Source organism: Pongo pygmaeus, chromosome 21, assembly GCF_028885625.2.
Source record: "Pongo pygmaeus isolate AG05252 chromosome 21, NHGRI_mPonPyg2-v2.0_pri, whole genome shotgun sequence".
In the NCBI taxonomy this organism is placed as follows: domain Eukaryota; kingdom Metazoa; phylum Chordata; class Mammalia; order Primates; family Hominidae; genus Pongo; species Pongo pygmaeus.
Window position 1 is genome coordinate 38,295,992 of NC_072394.2, and position 24,597 is coordinate 38,320,588.

Consider the following 24,597-nt stretch of genomic DNA (forward strand, 5'->3'; position numbering starts at 1 on the left):
CTTATTATGAAACAGTCACAATAGAGGACCCTCGATTTTTAGTGTGAATTTTAAAGAATGTAATTTAGGGAGAACATAACTAAGAAACGGTATTTCCTACCAATAGACAAAAACTCCAAATAGCTCAGGAACATGGTAGGCGGCTTGTTGAACTGAGCACAGCCTTTACCTGGTAGAGGAAGCAGAGACCCTGGTTCTGGGTTGGATAATCTTTATAGTTTTCCTGTTCAGCTTCCAGTTATCAGTTTTTGTTTTTCTGTACACAAGACATCAGCATATGCTGGCAAACTGAACCAGGCCTCTGAAAAGCTCTGGGTTAGTATAGTCATGCTGGGGATAAGGACAGAGCATGAAGGCATTTTCTTCGAACACCTTTGTCAGAAAGATTGCTTTCCAGAATTTTAAGGCCAGGCATGGTGCCTACAATCCCAATACTTTAGGAGGCTGAGGCAGGAGGATTGCTTGAGCCCAGGAGTTTGAGACCAGCCTGGGCAACATAGGGAGACCCTGTTGCTACAAAAAATAGCAATAAAAAACTTAGCTGGGCATGGTGAAACATGCCTGTGGTCCCAGCTACTCAGAAGGCTGAGATGGGAGGATCGCTTGGGCCTGGGAGGTCGAGGCTGCATGAGCCATGATTGTGCCACTGCACTCCAGCCTGAGCAACAGAGAGAGACTCTGTCTCAGAAACAAAAACAAACAAAAACCCAGAATTTTATTTTCTAGTGACTTATTCGTCATAATAAGGGAGATTGCGCTGTCTCCGGAATAATTGAATGGTTTTAAGTTTAAGGATTGGTTCTCAACTCTTAGTACAGGTGGCTGTTGTCAGTGGTGCTTTGTATATGTGACCTGGCATATGCCTTGTTTTAATTTCTTTGTTTGTCTTCATAAGTTTGTAAGAAACTCCTAATTTTGTATTTGCAAGTAATCACGAAGTGTTTCATCGCTATTTTGCTCATTTTAGAATATTGTGGGTAATGCTAGGCCTAAAGAAACAGATCACAAAAGTCTTCCATCATCTCCTGATAAACGAGAGAAGTTTAAAGAACAGAGAAAAGCAACAGTGAATGTGAAGAAAGACAAAGAAGATAAACCCTTAAAGACAGAAAAGCGACCCAAGCAGCCTGATAAAGAAGGAAAGTTAATCTGTTCTGAAAAGGGGAAAGTGTCAGAGAAAAGTCTTCCCAAGAACGAGAAGGAAGACAAGGAAAACATTTCTGAAAATGACAGAGAGTATTCTGGAGATGCCCAAGTGGATAAGAAACCTGAAAATGACATTGTGAAGAGTCCACAAGAAAACTTGAGGGAACCCAAAAGAAAACGAGGCAGACCCCCTTCCATAGCTCCTACTGGTGAGTTTTTCAAGTGGGCTCTGCAATGGGCAATGCCAGAGTATTCTTCTGTGGCCCTTTGTGGTTCTTTGTAACTTGTATACTTCAATCCTTTGTTTTTGTGACTGATTTTGAATTGTCTTATGATCTGGAAACAAGTTGTGTTCATGAAGCTGAATTTAAGTGAGGTACATATCCAAGTGAATCTAAGTTGGAAAGCATGTTCATAACTGAGCTTCCTAAAGTAGTGGTTAACTGTTGACTAGATACTTCAGCTTATATGATAAAACCTGATAAACCAAGGCCTTTTGCTTATGCTTTTTCAAACGATCTCAGTTTAAGTCAGCTTAATAGAACCTAGAATCAGGAAATAGAGTTTTAATGAGACAGACATGAAAGAAAAGAAATAGTAAAAAGGTATGGGCTTCTGAAGGAGGTGGGGACAAAGGAACATTGGACCTAGAAAAGCATGGGTGCATTTTGAAATTGAGCTCCTTGGAGAGTGATTATTGATTAGATATTTTCACAGTCTAAATAAAAAGCCGAGATGGCTAATTGGTAAGAGTCAAGGTTAGAGGGTATAGATTTAGGGAAGAATGCAGTTATTAAAAAACTTAAAATTTGGAATTCTTCTAGAATAACCAAGAATGAAACAAGCCCTGATTTCTTCCTAAGCCAAACACTCGTTCTCCAAATCAATTCAGTGGCATGAAGAGGCCCCCCCGGTTCTCTAGACTGAGCCTGCCATTGATTAATATGTGCAGTGACCTTCAGACATTCTTGATTGTGCATTCTTTATGTGTTCAGTTGAAAAACTGTGAATCCTCTAGCACGTTTTAAAGCAGTATTTATCTTTTTCTCACAAGTTTAAATAGCTGCAGTGGATATAATTAAAATACAAAACATGAAGGCTGAGTGCATTGGTGCATGTTTGTTGTCCCAGCTACTCAGGAGGCTGAGGTGGGAGGATTGCTTGAGCCCAAGAATTCCAAACCAGCCTGGGCAATGTAGTGACACCCCATCTCAAAACACACACACACACACACACACACACACACACACAAATATTTTCATCAAAACTGTGGAACTACAGAGCAAGCCTTTTCATTATTCCCTAACGAGGTAGAGAATGCAAAGCCAGTCTTCCTTATCAAATCAGACTATCAGACTTAATTTCTGTGGAAAAAAACTTAACTTACTTCACATAAGTGTATTAGTACTCATTGTAAGATAGGAAATTATATAATAGGTTGATTTGTCTCTATATGAAATAAGGGATCTTTCCCTATAGTGCTTGTAACTGGGTTTTGCCATCAAGAGCTGAGGGTGCCGCAATTGTCCGTAGGCCTAAATAGGGCCTAGACCTCTGCTGTCTAGTATGGTAGCCACTAGCTGCATGGGGCTATTGACTACTTGAAATGTAGCTAGTCTGAATTGAGATATGCTGTAAGTGTAAGTAAATGCTAGATTTCAAATACTTAGTACAAAAAAAGAATGTAACACACCTCAATTTTAAAATATTGATTACGGCTAGGCCTGTAATCCCAGTGGTTTGGGAGGTTCAGGCGGGTGGATTACTTGAGGTTAGGAGTTTGAGACCAGCCTGGCCAACATGGTGAAACCCCGTCTCTACTGAAAAAATATAAATAAAAATTAGCCAGGCTTGGTGGTGGGTGCCTGTAATCCCAGCTACTCAGGAGGCTGAGGCAAGAGAATTGATTGAAACCCAGGAGGCGGAGGTTGCAGTGAGCTGAGATCGGGCTACTGCACTCCAGCTTGGGCGACAAAACAAACAAAAAAAATTGATTCCATGTTGAAATGTTTTTAGAGGCTGGGTGCAGTGCCTCATCCCTGTAATCATGCCACCACTTTGGGAGGCTGATGAGGGAGGATCACTTGAGTCCAGGAGTTCGAGACCAGCCTTGGCAACATAGTGAGACCTCATCTCTACAAAAAATGAAAAAATTGGCTGAGAATGGTGGCAAGTGCTTGTAGTCCCAGCGATTCCAAAGTCTGAGGCAGGAAGGTTGCTGAGCCCAGTTTAAAAAAAAGAAAATTTAAAATGGTATTGGATTAAATAAAATAGTATTTAAATTAACTTTTTAAGTTGTGGTTGTTTTTTTTTTTTTTTGACAGGGTCTCACTCTGTTACCTAGGCTGGAGTGCAGTGGCGTGATTGTGGTTCACTCCATTCTCCACCTCCTAGGCTCAAGTGATGCTCCTATCTCAGCCTCCTGAGTAGCTGGGACTACAGGCACATGCCACCATGCCTGGCTAATTTATTTTTTGTAGAGACAGGGTTTCACTATGTTGCCCAGGTTTGTCTCAATCTCCAGGCCTCAAGCAAGCAATCCTGCCTTGGCCTCTGAAAGTGCTGAGATTACAGGCATGAGCCACCATGCCTGGCACTTAAAAACCAAACCCGCTTATGTGATGAGTAAAAAATTCAAAATTGGCCGGGCGTGGTGGCTCAGGAATTTGAGACCAGGCTGGCCAACATGGTGAAATCCCGTCTCCACTAAAAATACAAAAATTGGCCGGACATGGTGGTTCATGCCTGTAATCCCAGCATTCTGGGAGACCAAGGTGGGCGGGTCACCTGAGGTCAGGAGTTCGAGACCAGCCTGGCCAACATGGTGAAACTCCATCTCTACTAAAAACACAAAAATTAGATGAGCGTGGTGGTACGCGCCTGTAATCCCACCTACTTGGGAGGCTGAGGCAGGAGAATCTCTTGAACCCAGGAGGCAGAGGTTACAGTGAGCCGATATCGCACCACTGCACTCCAGCCTGGGTGACGGAGCGAGACTCCATCTCAAAAAAAAAATAAAATAAAATAAAATAAAATAAAATTACATGTGGCTTGCACTCTTAGTATATTTCTGTTGGACAGCACTGGCTTTATGTTCACTGGCTTTCTCAACTGAGTTCTGGGAGAGAAGCCACAATACCCAAGGCATCCTTGATCTGTGATAGATTGACCTTAGTGCATTGAGAATGGTACTAGCTGTATACTACCCTTAGGAATACAGAGAAAATATATCTCTGTTCAGATGAGGAACCCCAGCTGAGAAAATCTGGAAGTTTTAAACCTCCAGGCTGGGCACCATGTTAAGATGTGGGATGAGTGAGAGGCAGGCCCTTTTATGTAAAGTGGGAGAAGGGCAGTTAAAGGCAATTATTATACAAGGAGAGGTGGAAAATGTAAACTGGCAGAAATCTGACATGTCCTTAGGCAGAAATCTGACATGTCCTTAGCTCAGTTTAGGAAAGAGTATGTATGAGAACTGAGTGTTTTGAAACTAATTCTCCTTTAGCTATTCATGCCCTGGCTTATACCCTCCAGAAAGTATGTACAGGAGTAGTTGTACCCCAACAAGCAGACTGCTCCTTTGAAGCCACATGACTCCATTGAGATAAGAACAAGGACATTTGGTTTTTATATTTTTATAAGTGTAGGATTTCATAATGAGTAGGATAAATTTAATATAGAAAGGATGTTTTCCAAGTTTATGGTTAATCCTTGCCCAAGGCATTTGTAAAAACAGATTCCAGCCATGCCTCAGTTCTTTTCCAATCAGACTGTCTGGATGGGAATCTGGGAATATGAATTGTTAACAAGCTTCCCAGATGACTTATACTGTAAGAAGAGTTTGGGAAACACTGAAGTTCTGTACAGTCAGCTCCTATTTATATACGGTATCAAAGGGAAGAAGACTTGCCAAGTATCCTATATATTGTTCACATCCCCTTAAAACATTACTTGGAATAAGTTCATTGATTTGTAGATCCTTCCTTGAGCACCCTAGATTGTATAGACTTGATTGGGAACAGGATCTGAGCTATTTAGAGAGGGTTGTTTATATATATTTTTATTTTTATTTTTTTGAGATGGAGTCTTACTCTGTCTCCCAGGCTGGAGTGCAGTGGCGTGATCTTGGCTCATTGTAACCACTGCCTCCTGGGTTCAAGCGATTCTTGTGCCTCAGCCTCCCGAGTAGCTGGGACTACAGGCATGTGCCACCGTGCCTGGCTAATTTTTTGTATGTTTAGGAGAGACAGGGTTTCACCACGTTGGCTATGCTGGTCTTGAACTCCTGAGCTCAGGTGATCTGCCTGCCTCCGCCTCCCAAAGTGCTGGGATTACAGGTGTGAGCCACCACACCCAGCCTGTTTGTATTTATGTTTAACTTGGAATGTGTGGGATTTCCAAGTTCTGCCAGTTGGAACAAAATAATATTGGCACATTGGGAAGCTGGAACACGGGAAGAGCCTCAGAGTTCAACGGTCTTCTCTGGTTTACTTCCTCACACTTCAGGCCTGTGTCTTGTTGAGCCATTTGACCGACCTGAAGCTACAGGTCTTAGTGAGTCTTTTCTGTCCCTTTTCCCCTCTTCTCATCTTTCTCCCTTCCCTTCCTCTTTTCCTCCCATTTACTTCTCTTCCTCCGTCTTCCTTTCCTCCTTCCTCTTCTCTCTCCTCCTTTCACCCTTCCTGAGACCCGTTAGCTCTGCCTTCCTGCCCAACTTCCCAGTTTCTTTCTTCTGCCTGCCTCTTTGATTCTCATCTTTTCTGATTTGGGGAGAGCTTCTTAGGTGGTAGGTTTAAAACAAAATAGTAAGGGCGGGGCGTGGTGGCTCACGCCTGTAATCTCAGCACTTTGGGAGGCCAAGGCAGGCGGATCACCAGAGGTCAGGAGTTCGAGACCAGCCTGACCAACATGGAGAACCCCTGTCGCTACTAAAAATACAAAATTAGCCAGGCGTGGTGGCACATGCCTGTAATCCTAGTTACTTGGGAGGCTGAGGCAGGAGAATCACTTGAACCCGGGAGGCAGAGGTTGCAGTGAGCTGAGATTGCACCATTGCAGTCCAGCCTGGGCAACGAGAACAAAACTCTATCTCAAAAAAAAATTAATAGTAAATACTATGCTGGGCAGGTGGCTCACGCCTGTAATCTCAGCACTTTGGGAGGCTGAGGCGGGCAGATCACTTGAGGTCAGGAGTTCAAGACCAGCCTGGCCAACATGGTGAAACCCCATCTCTATTAAAAATACAAAAAAAAAATAATAATAAATTTTGCCAGGTATGGCAGGTGCCTATAATCCCAGCTACAGGGAAAGCTGAGGCAGGAGAATCGCTTGAACCCAGGAGGCAGAGGTAGCAGTGAGCCGAGATCGCGCCACTGCACTCCAGCCTGGACAACAGACCCAGACTTCATCTCAAAAAAACAAGCGAGCAAGCAAGCAAACAAACAAAAATCTAAATAGTAAGTACTCTTCAAAGGCTTAGCGTGTGTACTGCTAAATTATGTCAGAGCTGGGTTTGCTGGGGACCAGCAGCCTTGCCTGGAACATTGACTGTTAACTAGCATAGTCTCCCAAGAATTTTTTTAGGATTTTGTTTAAGAAAATACAAATTCTTGGCTGGGCCTCGTGGCTCATGCCTGTAATCCCAGAACTTTGGAAGGACGAGGCAGCTGGATCTCTTGAGATCAGGAATTTGAGACCAGCCTGACCAACATGGGGAAACCATGACTCTACTAAAATTACAAAAATTAGCCGGGTGTGGTGTCGGGTGCCTGTAATCCCACCTACTCCGGAGGCTGAGGCAGGAGAATCGTTTGCATCTGGGAGGCGGAGGTTGCAGTGAGCAGAGATTGCGGCGCTGCACTCCAACTTGGGTGACAGAGCGAGACTCCGTCTCAAAAAAAAAAAAAATCCACAAATTCTCTTGGACATTTTTCTTGTACCCTCAAAACTAGGCCCAGTGCTAAGATAATTAATGTAGCAAGTAGAGGTTGAAAACTGGAGCTGGATCATAGAAAAGATTCAGGAGGTCAATTGGCAAGGTATCACCATCTCCTGTAAGGAAGTAATTTCTCACTCATTTTACTTTTTTTCTTTTATCTTAAGTAAGAATACCCTTTTGATGGTCTATTTATAATGCAGTGATTTCTGCATATATATATATATGTTTTATTTATATATAAAAATGACAGACACTAAGAAATTATGTATCTTTTTTTGTGTGGTTTTATAAACATGGTAGCTGTGGATTCAAACTCTCAAACTTTGCAACCAATAACATTGGAACTGAGAAGAAGGAAAATATCAAAAGGATGTGAAGTCCCATTAAAACGTCCTCGGCTTGACAAAAATTCATGTGAGTCTCCAGTTTGTTTATGTGTGGCTAGAATTTGACACTGTTTGGGTCAACCTCCTCCATATTCATCCTGTCCCCCATTCCCTATAGGCTCTAATGTTTGTCTCTGGTCACATGAAGTAATGTGAATTGGATGCAGTTGGATCAGAAGGAGTTTTTGCTAGAAGAAAAATAAATCCCAAAGCACAAACTGTACTAATGTTGGGTTCTGTGGTATCATCTCCATATCCATAAATCACATTTGATTTGGATGCTGCTGGAAATTTAATGGCTTAGGAAGGGATGGGTTTCATATGCAGAGTGAAACTTTAAAAATACTACTTATTGGCCTGGCGCAGTGGCTCATGCCTGTAATCCCAGCAGTTTGGGAGGCTGACGTGGGTGGATCATCTGAGGTCAGGAGTTTGAGACCAGCCTGGCCAACATGGTGAAACCCTGTCTTTACTAAAAATATAAAAATTAGCCAGGTGTGGCCAGGTGCGGTAACTCACGCCTGTAATCCCAGCACTTTGGGAGGCCGAGGTGGGCGGATCATGAAGTCAGGAGATTGAGACCATCTTGGCTAACACGGTGAAACCCCGTCTCTACTAAAAATATAAAAAATTAGCCGGGCATTGTGGCAGGCACCTGTAGTCCCAGCTATTCAGGAGGCTGAGGCAGAAGAATGGCATGAACCTGGGAGGCGGAGCTAGCAGTGAGCCGAGATCGCGCCACTGCACTCCAGCCTGGGCCACAGAGTGAGACTCTGTCTCAAAAAAAAAAAAAAAAAAAATTAGCCGGGTGTGGTGGCGGGTGCCTGTAATCCCAGCTACTTGGGAGGCTGAGGCAGGAGAATTGTTTGAACTTGGGAGGCGGAGGTTGTAGTGAGCCAAGACTGTGCCACTGCCCTCCAGCCTGGGTGATAGAGTGAGACTCTGTCCTATAAAAAATAAAAATACAAAATAAAATACCATTTATTGATTTAAAAAAATACCCTCGAGTGAGTTGGCTCAAATGTTTAAATAAATTTAAAATAAAAAAGTATCCTGTTGGCTCCAAAAAGGATTTGTGATAGCTCTAAGTAAGGCTCTTATAAGCCTTATTAAGTCGACTTTGAAAGTTAGTACATTTGGGAAGCCCCAAAATAGAACATAGTTGTCAAGATTCGGACATGACCTAGCACATGTTTTCAGACCATGAAATTTCACCTTAAAGAAGTGAAATTCTATCCTGGCAGGGACACTTTGCCCTTACTTAAAACTGTAAACTAGTAAAGGGTATTTCCTTTTATCACTACTCTAACATTCCAGTAGTCTCTCTGTAAAGTCCTTTTAGAGACATCCAGCCCTGAAATCTGTAGTAGCACAGTTATTTCTTCTTGTTGGTCTCTTGACTACAACTCTCTTAATGGTTTAATAGCCCAGGAAAAGTCAAAAAACTACTCGGAAAACACTGACAAAGACTTATCGAGGAGACGTTCCTCCAGGCTGTCCACTAATGGGACCCATGAGATCCTAGATCCTGACTTGGTTGTATCAGATTTGGTTGATACGGATCCTTTGCAAGACACGTTGTCTAGTACCAAGGAATCTGAAGAAGGTGAGTCAGTCTGTTCAGGAATTGTCTTGCCAACCTGGTGCTTATTTAGTGAGAATCAATCTAAATCATTATGTTCTGCCTTCCACAAGTATTAAATTGTCTTGAAATCAAACTATTGAATGTGCTGCAGTGTTTTTATAATGTATTGCTCTTTACTGATGATTTATTCAATAGACATACTTTCTGGATGCATTTGTGGTTGGTTTTGCTTATCTACCGTTCAATGTTGGCCTGGAGGTACACTGTTTGAAGAGCCCTGCTTCTCTCTCTCTGCTGCCATCTCATTCATGCCTTTGTGTTTATACTTCCAGCAATTTCTCCTTTCACTTTAACCTCTTTCTTTGAGAAGCTCACAAGCCAGCTGTATGTACTGGAACCTGTGAATGTATACTTTTATGTTTTAGATTAATTCCTTCTTCTAAAAAGTCCCTGGCTTTCTTAGACTGTTGTAGGACTTTTGGTTTCAGAATTACATACATGTATATTTCTCCCAAACTTTCTTTTTTTCTTCTAGGTCAATTGAAGTCTACTTTGGAAGCTGGCCAGGTCTCATCTGCACTAACTTGCCACTCCTTTGGGGATGGATCCGGGGCTGCAGGCTTGGAGTTGAACTGCCCATCAATGGGAGAAAACACGATGAAAACGGAACCGACTTCTCCCCTTGTGGAATTACAAGAGATTTCGACTGTGGAAGGTTCATATTTAGAGTTAAATTAATCCTCTTTTTATATACACTTTTGCTTATGCTTTGTGAACTAAAAAAAAAAAAAAATGACTTTTCTGTTGATGTTTTTCACCTTTTATTAATATTCCCTTATCATTTTAATGTTATGCTCCTTTCATTTCTGATTTTGATAATTTGTGTTCCCTCTCTTAGTATGACTAGGGCTTTATCTATTTTGTTTTCAAAGAACTAACTTTTTACTTCAATTTTCTCTATTGTTTATTTTTTAAAATATAATTGATTTCTGTTTTGATCTTGCTTTCTTCCTTCAACTTTTTCTAGAACTTTACCTAATTGATTTTAGATCTTTCTTCCTTTTTTTTTCATTACCTGGTGAAAAGATCTTTCTTCCTAATATGAGCATTTAAAGTTATAAATTTCTGGCTGGGCGTGATGGCTCATGCCTGTAATCCCAGCACTTTGGGAGGTCGAGGTGGGTGGATTGCCTGAGGTTGAGAGTTCGAGACCAGCCTGGCCAGCATGGTGAAACCCCGACTCTACTAAAAATACAAAAATTAGCTGGGCATGGTGGCAGGCACCTGTAGTCCCAGATACTCGGGAAGGTGAGGTAGGAGAATTGATTGAACCCAGGAGGCGGAGGTTGCGGTGAGCCAAGATCATGCCATTGCACTCCAGCCTGGGCAGCAGAATGAGACTCAGTCTAAATAAATAAATAAATAATGAAATTATACATTTCTTACTGAGAACTGCTTTAGCAGCATCCTACACATTTTGATATGTTGTGTTTCTATTTTTGTTCAATGTAATATATCTTGTGATTTATTTGTTGACCATGGGTTACTTAGAAGTATGTTGTTTTAGTTTGAAGTATTTTATGTTTTTGTAGATACCTTATTGCTATTGATTTCTAATATAGTTTTACTGTGGTCAGAGAACATACTCTGTAGGATTTCATCTTTTTATATTTGTTGAGATTTAATTTATGGTCCAGTATATGATCTGTCCTGGTGAATGTTTCATATGCACTTGAAAAGAATGTGTATTTTACCGTTGTCGTGTGTTTGTTCTGTATCTGTCAGTTAGATCAAGGTAGTTGATGGTGTTTCTCTGATAAATTGATTTTTGTGGGTTTTCTTTCCTTTTGGTTTAGTTATGTCAATTTCTAAGAAGGTTGTTAGGTTGTCAAAATCTCTGTTATTGTGGGTTTGTTCATTTCTCCCTTTAATTTTGTCATTTTTGCTTTGTGTATTTTGAAGATCTTTTAGATGCATACACATTTATAATTTTTTTTTTTTTTTTTGAGACAGACTCTTGCTTTGTCACCCAGGCTGGAGTGCAGTGGTGTGATCTCCACTCACTTCAACCTCTGCCTCCTGGGTTCAAGCAGCTCTCATGTCTCAGCCTCCCGAGTAGCTGGGATTACAGAAGTGTGCCACCACGCCCAGCTAATTTTTGTATTTTTAGTAGAGACAGGGTCTCTCCGTGTTGGCCAGGTTGGCCTCGAACTCCTGACCACAGGTGATCTGCCCACCTCGGCCTCCCAAAGTGCTAGGATTACAGGTGTGAGCCACTGTTTCCGGCCTAAATGTAATTGTTGATATGGTTGGTTTTTGGTCTAACATTTGGCTGTGTTTTGTCTGTTTTTTTTTTTTTTTTAAAGACAGAGTCTTGCTCTGTCGCCCAGGCTGGAGTGCAGTGATGCGATTTCTGCTCGCTGCAACGTCTGCCTCCCGGGTTGAAGCGATTCATCTGCCTCAGCCTCCTGAGTAGCTGGGATTATAGGCACCTGCCACCACAATCGGCTAATTTTTGTATTTTTTAGTAGAGACAGGGTTTCACCATGTTGGCCAGGCTGGCTGTCTGTTTATATTATTTGTGTTTTGTTCTTTTGTTTCTTGTTTTTTAGGTTAACTGATTTTTAAAGAATTTCATTTTAATTCATCTGTTAGCTTTTAGCTGTATTTCTAGCATTTTTAAAGAGGTTACTCTATGGATTATGGTATACATCCTTGACTTCTCACAGTTCACTTAGAGTTAGTATTTAACCACTTTATGTAAAAATGTTCCATTAACCTCCCCCAAGTTGTAGCTGTCACATGAATTATATCTACATATGCTATAAATTCCTTTTTAAAAAAATTTTTATTTACATATTTTTTTGAGATGGCGTTTCACTCTTGTTGCCCAGGTGGAGTACAATGGCACGATCTTGGCTCAGTGCAACCTCCGTCTCCCGGATTCAAGTGATTCTTCTGCCTCAGCCTCCCAAGTAGCTGGGATTACAGGCATGTGCCACCACGCCTGGCTAAATTTTTTTTGTATTTTTAGTAGAGACGGGGTTTCACCATGTTGGTCAAGCTGGTCTGGAACTCCTGACCTCAAGTGATCTACCTGCCTTGGCTTCCCAAAGTACTGTGATTATAGGCGTGAGCCACCACACCTGGCCTGCTATAAATTTCATAATGTAGTATTATAAGTTTTGCTTTACACAATTATGTATGTTAAAGACAATAAGGCAAAAAGTGACAGTCATATTTACACATGTCTATTTCCAATGTTCTTTATTTCTTTGAAAATTTCTTTTCAGCATGAATAATTTCCTTCAGATTTTCTTATAGGTTCCTGATGACAGATTCTTCTGGTTTTTGTTTAAACTTGACTTTTTTTTTTTAAAGACAGAGTCTCACTCTGTTTCCCAGGCTGGAGTGCAGTGGCACAATCACAGCTCAGAGCAGCCTGGACCTCCTGGGCTCAAGTGATCCTCCTGTCTCAGTCACTTGAGTAGCTGGGACTACAGGTGTGTGCCACCATGTCCAGCTAATTTTTTTTTTCCCTCAACTTTTAGTTAAAAAACAAACGAATAAGACTATGTGTCTATAGAATTGCCTACTTTTTATTTGGATAACTTAAAAAAATTTTTTTTTGAATAGTTTTTTTTTTTTTTTTCTTGGCCAGATGCTGTATAGTTAACATAAATGTAGTAGAGCAGCTGTTTGAAAATAGTGAATCTCAGCACTCTGGGAGGTCGAGACGGGAGGGTCACTTGAGGCCAGGAGTTCAAGACTTGCTATACTGAAGGTCTTGCATCAATGTAGTGAGACCCTCCCTCTTCAAAAAATAAAAAAATTAGCCTGGCATGATGGTTCATGCCTATAGTCCCAGCTACTTGGGAGGTGGAGGTGGGAGGATCACTTGAACCAGGGAGGTTGAGGCTGCCTTGAGCTGTGATTGTACCATTGCCAGCCTGGGTGACAGAGGAAGACCCTATCTCCTAAAAAATTTTTAAAAATTGGCCAGGGGTGGTGGCTCACGCCTGTAATCCCAGCACTCTCGGATGCCTAGGCGGGCAGATCACTTGAGGTCAGGAATTCGAGACCAGACTGGCCAACATGGTGAAACCCCATCTCTACTAAAAATACAAAAATTTGCTGGGCATGGTGGCGCATGCCTGTAGTCCCAGCTACTCTGGAGATTGAGGCAGGAGAATCGCTTAAACCCAGAAGGCAGAGGTTGCCGTGAGCTGAGATCGCACCACTGCACTCCAGCCTGGGTGACAGAGTGAGATTCCATCTCAAAAAAAAAAAAAAAAAAAAAAAAAATTAAAAGAATACTGAAGTATTCATTCCTGGCTCATCTCTGCTACTGTTCTCTTAGTCCTCTGTCTAGCTTCGTCCATAGTGTTGTGCTTCAGCCTCGAGGGCTTGTCGGGGCAAGGAATCTTCCTTTTTTTGCTAATCCTCCTCTCAGTGTCAGGGCTCTTTTCTTCCCAGCCTGCTCTTCTGACATGTGGGGCAAATTACTAAAGTTCATATATAAATGAGGTAGAAATTTAATCTTGGAATTTAGTTGTCTGTCTTGGCAGGGAGAGCTCTAGATGACAGCCACATCCCTTGTGACTCAGCAGACTAAGCTTTTAATTATGTTGTCTTAAGGGTGGTGTTATGTTAGACGTCACTTGAAATTTGTAGTTAATTGTTCCTATACCACTAGGAAATACGCCATGCATATAAGTGAGGAGACTAGATTAGAAGCTAACTCCAGTGCCTTTTGTAAAGTTTACATATTTTATGGGGTCTTGGGCTCTACTTTTTCCCAAAATATACACATACATAATTTCTGTCTTGTGTTAGCTAACTTAGTTATGTTTCTGGATTGTGGAGAGGACAGAATCAAGTATGGTAAGGGTGGGACAGGTGAGTCTAGGGGAAAAGGATGATGGTGAGATTTCATGTCGTCTTTTGCATCCTTACAAAGGTCTCACAGTAGCCTTTCTAAGGGAATAATTTTGAAACCATTGCAAGTGATTGAAGCACTTATCTATTTTCCAAGAGGGTTAATAGTAAGGGTGGAGGTCAAATTACTTTGAGCTTGAGCCAAGAGGAATAAATATAGCATGGAACCCATTACTGTATTTTTTTTTTTGAATGAGGTATTTGCTTTTTGCTTTAGTGACTTAAAAGCCAGAAGACATGGCTGGGCCTGGTGGCTCATGCCTGTAATCCCAGGACTTTGGGAGGCTGAGGTGGGCAGATCACTTGAGGTCAGGAGTTGGAGACCAGCCTGGCCAACACGGTGAAACCCCGTCTCTACCAAAAACACAAAAATTAGCCGGGTATGGTGGCAGGCGCCTGTAATCCTAGCTACTCGGGAGGCTGAGGCAGGAGAGTTGCTTGAACCTGGGAGGTGGAGGTTGCAGTGAGCTGAGATTGCACCACTGCACCCAGCTTAGGTGACAGAGCGAGACTCTATCTCAAAAATAAAAAAATAAAAAAGCCAGAGAAGAATGCAGTTGTGACTGCTGTAATTGGGCAAGCATTCATTTATGCAGTAAAACAGAAGTTAGTAATTCCCCTAGAAGTTTAGAGGTCTCAGGCTGGGCGTGGTGGCTCACGCCTGTAATTCCAGCACTTTGGGAGGCCAAGGTGGGCAGATCACCTGATGTCAGGAGTTAGAGACCAGCCTGGCCAACATGGTGAAACCCCATCTCTACTAAAGATACAAAAATTTGGCCGGGCGCAGTGTCTCACACCTGTAATCCCAGCACTTTGGGAGGCCGAGGCAGGCAGATCACGAGGTCAGGAGATCAAGACCATCCTGGCTAACACGTGAAACCCTGTCTCTACTAAAAATACAAACAAATTAGCCGGGTGTGGTGGCAGGCGTCTGTAGTCCCAGCTACTCGGGAGGCTGAGGCAGGAGAATGGCATAAACCTGGGAGGCGGAGCTTGCAGTGAGCCTAGATCATGCCACTGCACTCCAGCCTGGGTGACAGAGTGACACTCCGTCTCAAAAAAAAAAAAAAAAAAAAACAACAAATTTGCTGGGCATGGTGGTGGGTGCCTGTAATCCCAGATACTTGGGAGGCTGAGGCAGGAGAATTGCTTGAACCTGGGAGGGAGAGGTTGCAGTTTGCCGAGATCGTGCCACTGCTCTCCAGCCTGAGAGACAGAGTGAGACTCTATCTCAGAAAAAAAAAAAAAGAAGTTTAGAGGTCATATTACTCTCTGAAAATGGGCTGCTGCAAATATTTAGCAAGTGCCTAGTAAGTGCCAATGCCCTACTATTCTTTTCTTTTTATTTTTTATTTTTGAGACAGTCTCACTGTGTTGCCCAGGCTGGAGTGCAGTGGTGTGATTTCGGCTCACTGCAACCTCCGCCTCCCAGGTTCAAGCGATTCTCCTGCCTCAGCCTCCATTTCTTTTTTCTTTCTTTTTTTTTTTTGAAGGCGGAGTCTCACTCTTTCGCCCATGCTGTAGTACAGTGGTATGATCTTAGGTCACTGCAGCCTCTAACTCCTGGTCTCAAGTGATCTCCTGCTTCAGCCTCAGACCCTATTCTAAGCTGTCTCATTGGTTGATACTCTACAGGAAGCACAGAATAAACAAGAGAGAAAAATAAATAGAAGTACAGGTCCATTCAGTTAAGTTCTTTTTACTAAATACCTGGTAGAAGTGGGGCACTTTGCCACAGGATCCAGATCAGTGATTTTTACCCATGAAATTTTGCTGTGTTTGTTGTTAGTTATAAAATGAATGAATTGTCACTGAAATACCAAAAATTAACAAATGATTTACTTGTAAATTAACTAGTTAAGATTTAGCATGATGACTATAATAGTTTTTGCAAATTATTTACTTTTAAATTAACCAGTTAAGATTTAGCGTAATGCCTATAGTATTTTAGCTTTAATGAATTTGTGTTCTCTATGGTTTCTTGAGCAGGAGAGTCACGGATCTACAGCCATTTTAGTTTGGGAAGTTGTGTGTGTCTATGGTTTTTCATATCATCAAGTATGTATTGTGATGGAAAACTGATAGAGAATTCATTATTCTGGGGGTTAGAGAGATGAATGTGACATCTGTTCTAGGCCCTTCCAGGTCTTTCTGTCCAGATGAATGGATGAGACATCAGATACCTATGATACAAGAAAGTAAGATGATGTCATGACAAACTTAGAATAAAACTATGAGAATAGAGAGAAGAATGACAGTGATAATGTGTGCCTGCTACATAGAAATTGACCTCTTCGGGTTGGCCTGTGCGAGGTTTTCTTGCTCTAGGGAGATTCTTTAAGCAATCACTATGTCAACAAACACAGATGTTTCCCTTTCTGAATTCATATGATGAAGATCAGGGATCCGAACTTATTCAAAAAGCTAAAGAGGCACCATTCGTACTTGTTGGAATAGAAGGTTTTGCAGCAATTGTTGCATATGGATTATACAAATTGAAGAGCAGGGGAAATACTAAGATGTCCCTTCATCTGATCCACATGCGTGTGGCAGCCCAAGGCTTTGTTGTAGGAGCAATGACTGTTGTTATATCATGTATCGAGAATTCTGGGCAAAACCTAAGCCTTAGAAGAAGAGATGCTGTCTTGGTCTTGTAGGAGGAGCTTGCTTTAGTTAGTCATCTCATTATTGAAGTTACGTATTATTGTTGAAAATAAACTAATTTGTATGGGTTTAGATGGTAACACGGCATTTTGAATATTGGCTTCCTTTCTTGCAGGCTTGATTTGCCTGTTGACCGAATTACTAGTGACTAGTTTTACTAACTAGGTCATTCAAGGAAGTCAGGTTAACTTAAAAGAAACATGTCACCTAAATGCACTTGATGGTGTTGAATGTCCACCTTCTTAAATTGTTGAGATGAACTTAGTTCTAAGGAAGATAACAGGCCAACCCTGAAGTACTCCCAGTTTGCTGCAGAATCTCACATATTTTGGATGTTATAGAAGAGTCCTATTTGCCCCAGTTAATTTAACTTCTTTTCTGCCTGTTTTGTGGACTGGCTGGCTCTTTTAGAACTCTGTCCAAAAAGTGCATGGAATATAACTTGTAAAGCTTCCCACAACTGACAATATATATATGTGCATGTATTTAGACCACATCTAGAAAACTTACAATAGAGCTGCGTAATAGTAGTATTTATTAAGGAATCACAATTGTAAACATGAGAATAACTTATGGATTCTAGTTGAGTTCTTTAGTAATTGCAAATTATATTTTTGCTGTTGTTATATTAGAATAATTTTTAAATGTCATCTTGAAATAGAAATATGTATTGTAAGCACTCATGAAAAGGTAAATGAACACTGTTTAAATGTGTGCATTGCTTATTTTTTCTGTAAGAATTGTAAACATTAAACTGAACAAATTACCTATAATAGTTTTGATTAATGACTTAAGAGCAAGCTGGTTTGGCCAGACAGTATACCCAAACTTTTATATACCATAGAATGTTATTACACTTGTGAAATTCTCTTGTCTAACCTGAATTTACATTCCATGGTAGTAACATGGTATATGTATTATTATTAAAGTAAGTGAGCCATGTCAAAAAAAAAAAAAAAAAAAAAAAAAGGAAATTGACCTCTTCAAGACCAGCCTGGGCAACATGGTGAAACCACATCTCTCCAAAAAAACAAAAAAACAAAAAAAACCCCTCTAAAACAAAACAAAATAAAACTCCAAAAACCAAATTAGCCAGATGTGGTGGCATGTGCCTGTAATCCCAGCTACTTGTGAGGCTGAGGTGGGAGAATCGATTGAGCCCAGGAGATCAAAGCTATAATAAGCCATGATCATGGCAACACTGTGCTCCAGAGCTGTGACAGAGTGAGACCCTGTGAAAGAAGGAAAGAAAGAGAGAAAGAGAAAGGAGAGAGAGAAAGAAATTAATTGTCTTCAACTCACTCACTGAGCCTTTACGATGTGCCTAGGACTGCTAACTGTTGCGTATGCAAAGATGAGTGGGCACTCTTGGTCTTAGTGTTCATTAACTGCTATTTGGATTTGCTGTTTGCCTCTTGGGGAGAGGTGATACTTAGGTTGGTGCTTTAGGGGCAGGGATGGAAGAAGGTGGTACTTGCACAGGACCCTGAAGGATGGGCAGCAGTTAGGCATTTGAAAATGGAGGCAAAGGAGCTAGCACAGCATGACCACAGGGCGATTTCTGAGACTGTCAGATATGTGTTTTGACTTAATTGCAGACTTCCTGAAGTGGGTTAAGATGGGGTAAGTTGCTGCCAAACTGAGGTTGGTTGCTTTGAGGAATTTACTGAGAAACTGAAAAATGCTTCATTTTCAGGATAGGGAGATAGCCTGTGTTGGCAGGATTGCTTTCCTTCCATTTAGCTATTTTGTGGCCATAAGGTATTTTTTCTGCATATATTTTAAATAAGTTTTTATTTTGAAATAATTTGTTATTAAAAATGTTGTTAAAAAATGGTACAAAGAATATACCTTTAACCAAATTCCCCAATTGCTAGCAATTTACCATATTTACTTTATTATTCTACTTTTTAAAGTACTTTTTCTAGATGAGATGCGGTGGCTCACGCCTGTAATTCCAGCACTTTGGGAGGCTGAAGCGGGCAGATCACTTGAGGTCAGGAGTTCGAGCCCAGCCTGGCCAACATAGTGAAACCCTGTCTCTACAAAACTAAAAAATTAGTCGGGCGTGATGGCACATGCTTGTAGTCCTAGCTACTCGAGAGGCTGAGGCAGGAGAATCTCTTGAGCTCAGGAGGCGGAGATTGCAGTGAGCCAAGATTGTGCCACTGTACTCCAGCCTAGATGACAGAGCGAGACTCTGTCTCAAAGAAAACACAAATTTTAAATTTTTTTTAGAAAGTACTTTTTCTGAATTGTTTAAAAATAAGTTCCAGACCTTTATCTCTAAATACTTTTTTTTTTTTTTTTTTTTTTTGAGACAGAGTTTCTCGCTCTTGTCACCCAGGCTGGAGTGTAGTGGTGCGATTTCTGCTCACTGCAACCTCTGTCTCCTGGGTTTAAGAGATTCTCCTGCCTCAGCCTCCCGAGTAGCTTGGATTACAGGCACATGCTACCATGCCCAACTAATTTTTGTATTTTTAGTAGAGGCTGGGTTTCACCATGTTGGCCAGGCTAGTCTTGAACTCCTGACCTCAGGTGATCCACTCACCTTGGCCTCACAAAGTGCTGGGATTATAGGCGTGAGCCACCGCACCCTGCCTCCCTAAGTACTTTTTAGAAAATCCCATATTTAATTAGCTGGGCGTGGTGGTGTGCGCCTGTAATCCCAGCTACTTGGGAGGCTGAGGTGGGCAAATTGCTTGAACCCAGGAGGTAGAGGTTGCAGTGAGCTGAGATAGCACCACTGCACTCCAGCCTGGGTGACAGAGAGCAAGACTGTCTAAAAAAAAAAAAAAGAAAAGAAAAAGAAAAAAAATATTCCATATTTCCTAAAGACAAGGACATTCTTCTACATTACCACAATATAATTTTCAAAATCAGGACCTTCTTCAGACTTTATCAGTCTGTGCCTTTCACCCCATTTATGGCAGTCATCTTGTTTTTATTCTGTATGCTTTTTTTGGGCAATTGAAAAAATATTCATAAATTTGAAAAGAACTCCAGAAATACACAAGGATAATTCAACTAACATGCTTGTCTCCCATAGTCCCATGGCCCACTGCTGTTAGTATTTGGTCATGAGGGCCTCAGGGCCATACACTGGCCTGCAGGGCCCAGCTTCTTCTGGCCACCTGTTGCCTCACCTTCCTGTTGATTCTGCTGCAGCCACATGGCCTCCTTGCTATCCTGCAGGCATAACTTATGGATTCTAGTTGAGTTCTTTAGTAATTGCAAATTATATTTTTGCTGCTGTTATATTAGAATAATTTTTAAATGTCATCTTGAAATAGAAATACGTATTGTAAGCACTCATGCAAAGGCAAATGAACACTTTTTAAATGTGTGCATTGCTTATTTTTTCCATAAGAATTGTAAACATTACACTGAACAAATTACCCATAATGGTTTTGATTAATGACTTAAGAGCAAGCTGGTTTGGCCAGACAGTATACCCAAACTTTTATACCATAGAATGTTATTACACTTGTGAAATTCTCTTGTCTAACCTGAATTTACATTCCATGGTGGTAACATGGTATATGTATTGTTACACTCCTACCTCTGGGCCTTGTTCAAGCACACTTTTATTGAATACTTTTTATTCCCAGCCAGAGCAAGTAGATCCATTGGGAAACATATCAGTAATGTGATGGGTAATATTTATTTATGTATTCATTCATTTATTTGTTTGAGAAGGGTTTTGCTCTGTCATCCAGGCTGGAGTGTAATGGCATGATCATAGTTCACTGCAGCCTCGACCTCCTGGGCTTAAGCCATCTTTCTGCCTCAGCCTGCTGAGTAGCTAGGACTACAGACATGTGGCACCAAGCCTGGCTAATTTTTAAATTTTTTGTGGAGACGGGGTCTAGATATATTGCCCATGCTAGTCTTGAACTCTGGGCCCCCGCCTTGGCCTCCCAAAGTGGTGGGATTGGAGGTGTGAGTCACTATGCCCAGCCCTGTCTTCTTTCACAATTACATATAATTAGGCCAGGCACAGTGGCTCAAGTCTGTAATCCCAGCACTTTGGGAGGCCAAGGCAGGCAGATCACCTGAGGTCAGGAGTTGGAGACCAGCCTGGACAACATGGCGAAACCCTGTTTCTACTAAAAATAGAAAAGTTTAGCCAGGTGCGGTGGTGTGTGCCTGTAGTCCCAGCTACTCAGGAGGCTGAGAGAGGAGTATTGCTTGAGCGTGGGAGGCGGAGGTTGCAGTGAACCGAGATCACGTTATTGCACTCCAGCCTGGGTGACAGAACAACACTCTGTCTCAAAAAAAAAAAAACAGAAAAAAAGAAAAAGAATATAATTAGCTAGGCATTGTGGCACACGCCTGTAGTCCCAGCTACTCGGGAGGCTGACATGGGAGGATTGCTCTAAGCCTAGGCATTCGGTGTTGCAGTGAGCTATGATCCTACCACTGCACTCCAGCCTTGACAACAGAGTGAGATCCTGTCTCTGGAAAAACAAAAACAAAAACAGTTACGTATAATTTATTTCATTGTAGGGATGTTCCATAATTTATGTACCTAGCCCCTGCTGAAAGATATTTAAGTTCTTTCTAACTTTTCCCTATTAATTCTCCCGTTTTATAGACAAAGAGCCTAATATTTGGCATGAAGGAGTGACTTAGCTAGAGTGGCACACTTCCTAATGGTCGGTATTGTAGAGGTTGGTAAAATTAAATTAAATTTTTGTTTGAGACAGGGTCTCACTCTGTCATCCAGGCTGGAATGCAGTGGCGCTGTCATGGCTCACTGCAGTGTTGACTTCCAGAGCTTCAGTGATCCTCCCACTGTTGAGCCTCCTAAATCATTGGGACCACAGGCACTCGCCATCACTCCTGGCTAATTTTTGTATTTTTTGTAGAGACAGGGTTTTGCCATTTTGCCCAGGCTGGTCTCAGACTCCTGAGCTCAAGCAATCCACTTGCCTCGGCTTCCCAAAGTGCTGGAATTACAGGTGTGAGCCAGTGTGTTCGGTCCAGAGTCTGTAACTGTTGTTTTCCTGCTGAGTGCCTAATTCCATCTGATAAGATGCTGGGTGCTATATAAATCAAGTGAAATGAACAGAGTCCCTGCCTTTAGGGGCATTGCACAGTATGTGATGCAAACTTCTGCTCTCGGGGCACTCATTAAAGCAGTTTGTACACTCAGAGTAAGAGGCTTAGTAGGGTGGCTAAGTTTGGAGGGTAGTGTGTGGTACAAGTGATGTCAGTACTCCAGGACTGGGTGGTGCCTTTTGAATTCTTTGAGTTGAGGAAAATGTCTTGATCTGGAAACTGAATGGTGTTTCTGGTGTTTCTTTGGAAACATAGGTTTAGTGGTGTGAGTACAGGACGATCCAGAAAGATTGCTGGGGGAAAGGGAGGTTGTTGAGAACTCATTCACCAGGAATGTATTACGTAAGTAAGCAGGAAATAGGGCGGGACCGTGACCATCTTCAGAAGCATCCAGCCAGGCCCCTGGAAGCTGGGATGCTGCATTAGTCACTGTTTAGTGATTGCTTTCCTGAGCTGGTGCCATAGTCTTGCGTTTTTAAACCGAGATGGAGTCACAATCTGAGAAATTGGTGTGAAGGAGGCTCATGGGCAGCAGGAGGAGGAGGAGCTGGGAGGGCAACACATCTAGTTTAGAGCTAGCTGTTCCAACCTAACTCTGGCATTTGGGGCAGCTCTGCCACCTTGTGGAATGAGTGCTCAGTGATTTTTGTGGGGGCTGAGTGCGGAGATCTGCATTCCAGGGGCCAGCCTTGAAATGTTCACCAGGACTGTATGTCGGTGTGGTTCCTTTCCTTCCACTTAAGTATTTGTGGCTTCAAAGTGTTTTTCCTACGTATGTAGATGCATATTTTTTCCTGAATATATTTTTAGGAAGTTTTTATTTTGAAATAATTTAGATTTATACATCTATGTAGCATGGGTTTAAAAAATGACAAAAAATAATTTCAGATTTATAAAAAAGTTGCAAAAATAGCAAAAAGATTTCCCTTATACCTTTCCCTATGTTGGAAAATATAGATTCCCCAATTGCTAGCAATTTACCTGTTAGCTTTATTATTCTCTCCCAGATTTTATTTTATTTTATTTTTTGAGATGGATTCTCACTCTTTCGCCCAAGCTGGAGTGCAGTGGCGAGATCTTGGCTCACTGCAACCTCCACCTTCTGGGTTCAAGCAATTCTCCTGTCTCTGCCTCCCGAGTAGCTGGAATTACAGGCACACGCCACCACGCCTGGTTAATTTTTTTTGTGTTTTTAGTAGAGATGGAGTTTCACCATGTTGGTCAAGCTGGTCTCGAACTCCTGACCTCAAGTGATCTACCTACCTTGGCCTCCCAAAGTACTGGGATTACAGGCTTGAGCCACCGTGCCCAGCCCTCTCCCAGATTTTTTAATGTAGTTTTTTGAATTGTTTGAAAATAAATTGCAGACCTTTAGCCTTGAATATTTCAGTGTGTATTTCCTGAAAACCAGGACATTCTCTTTCATTCCCACAATATAATCAAAATCAAGACCTTTTAAAAACTTTACCATTTGTTCTAATAATGTTCTTTGTGGCAAAAATGGGGGTAAATTTTTTTTATTTCTGGTCAAGATCCAATCCAGGTAGACATGTTGAATTCAGTTGTCATATTTCTTTTGTCTTCTTTAATCTGAAACAGACCTTCAGTCTTCTACTTTGTTTACTGGAGTGGGGGACAGGCGAATAAGTTTTTTTTTTTTTTTTTTTTTTTTTTTTTACTTTTTAAAAATGAGATCTTCAGTTTTTGTCTTTTATGACCTTGACGTTACATTTCTGAAGAATATGATATCCCTCAATTTGGGTTTTTCTGATGTATCTTCATAATTTGATTTGGGTTATTCACTTTTCACAGAAATACCACATAAGTGATGTTGTGACCTTTTCAGGTGCATTCTATCAGGAAGCACATGAAAACCCGTTTGTCCCGTTTACTGGTGACATTAACTTTTATCACTTACCTAAGGTAGTATCTACCAGCTTTTTCTACTATAAGGCTGTTATTACCCCCTTTATAATGAATACATTTCTTGTGAGAGAAACTTTGAGACTATGTAAATATCTTATTTCCTCATCAAACTTTCACCCATTATTTTAGCATCTACTGGTATTTCTTGCCTGAAACAATTTTTACTGTGATGGCTGCCAAATGGTATCTAACTTTCATCATTCCTTCAACATGTATTAGTTTATATTCTGCCTTAGGGGGCTTTATCTCACTTCTTTCCTTCCTTTCCTTGTTTGTTTATCTGCATGGACTCATGGATTCTTATGTCATTCTATGGGTTATAATCTGTTTCTATCATTATTTATTTTAATGCCAAAAAATTATAATCTTGAGATTATATCAGTAAATACTCTTTTTTTTTTTTTGAGACAGAGTCTCACTCTGTTGCCCAGGCTGGAGTGCACTGATGAGATCTCAGCTCACTGCAACCTCTGCCTCCTGGGTTCAAGCGATTCTTCTGCCTCAGCCTCCCGAATAGCTGGGATTACAGGTGCCCACCACCACGCCCAGCTTTTTTTTTGTAGCTTTAGTAGAGACTGGTCCAGGCTGGTCTCGAACTCTTGACCTCAAGAGATCCGCCTGCCTCACCCTCCCAAAGTGTTGGGATTACAGGTATGAGCCACTGTGCCTGGCCTCGGCTAATCTTTGATTGCTTTTTGATGCTTCAAGCTGAAAAAGTTATTCCTTCACAGACATGAAAAATATTTTATTCATTATATTATGTGAAATATATATCAAAAAGGTATCAAACTGCTGGGCCACATGGTGTGATTGCCGACAAGAATAGCAACTGTGTTGGGCCTTGGTCCTGAGGGAACACATGACAATGAGAAGTGGCTCTTTTCCCCTGGCTGGAGAAGTGACAAATAACAGGATCCAGGAGCAGATGTTAAGTGCTAATGATGAGGTAG

At 41.5% G+C, this 24,597-nt stretch overlaps 1 protein-coding gene and 1 pseudogene across 4 annotated transcripts in view; both read left to right on the forward strand.

Moving 5' to 3' along the window:
- PHF20 (PHD finger protein 20) overlaps positions 1–24,597 on the forward strand; it is a 181,963-nt gene that overhangs the window by 94,046 nt on the left and 63,320 nt on the right. For 2 of the 4 annotated variants that reach the window (XM_054467733.2, XM_054467736.2), the window contains exons 6-9: positions 968–1,355; positions 7,385–7,498; positions 8,897–9,076; positions 9,591–9,770. In XM_054467733.2, coding sequence (XP_054323708.1) covers positions 968–1,355; positions 7,385–7,498; positions 8,897–9,076; positions 9,591–9,770 — 862 coding nt within the window. The remainder of the gene's footprint in view (positions 1–967; positions 1,356–7,384; positions 7,499–8,896; positions 9,077–9,590; positions 9,771–24,597) is intronic. The other 2 variants (XM_054467735.2, XM_054467737.2) reach the window with 1 other exon arrangement.
- On the forward strand, positions 16,329–17,126 carry LOC129021825 (HIG1 domain family member 1A, mitochondrial-like; annotated as a pseudogene).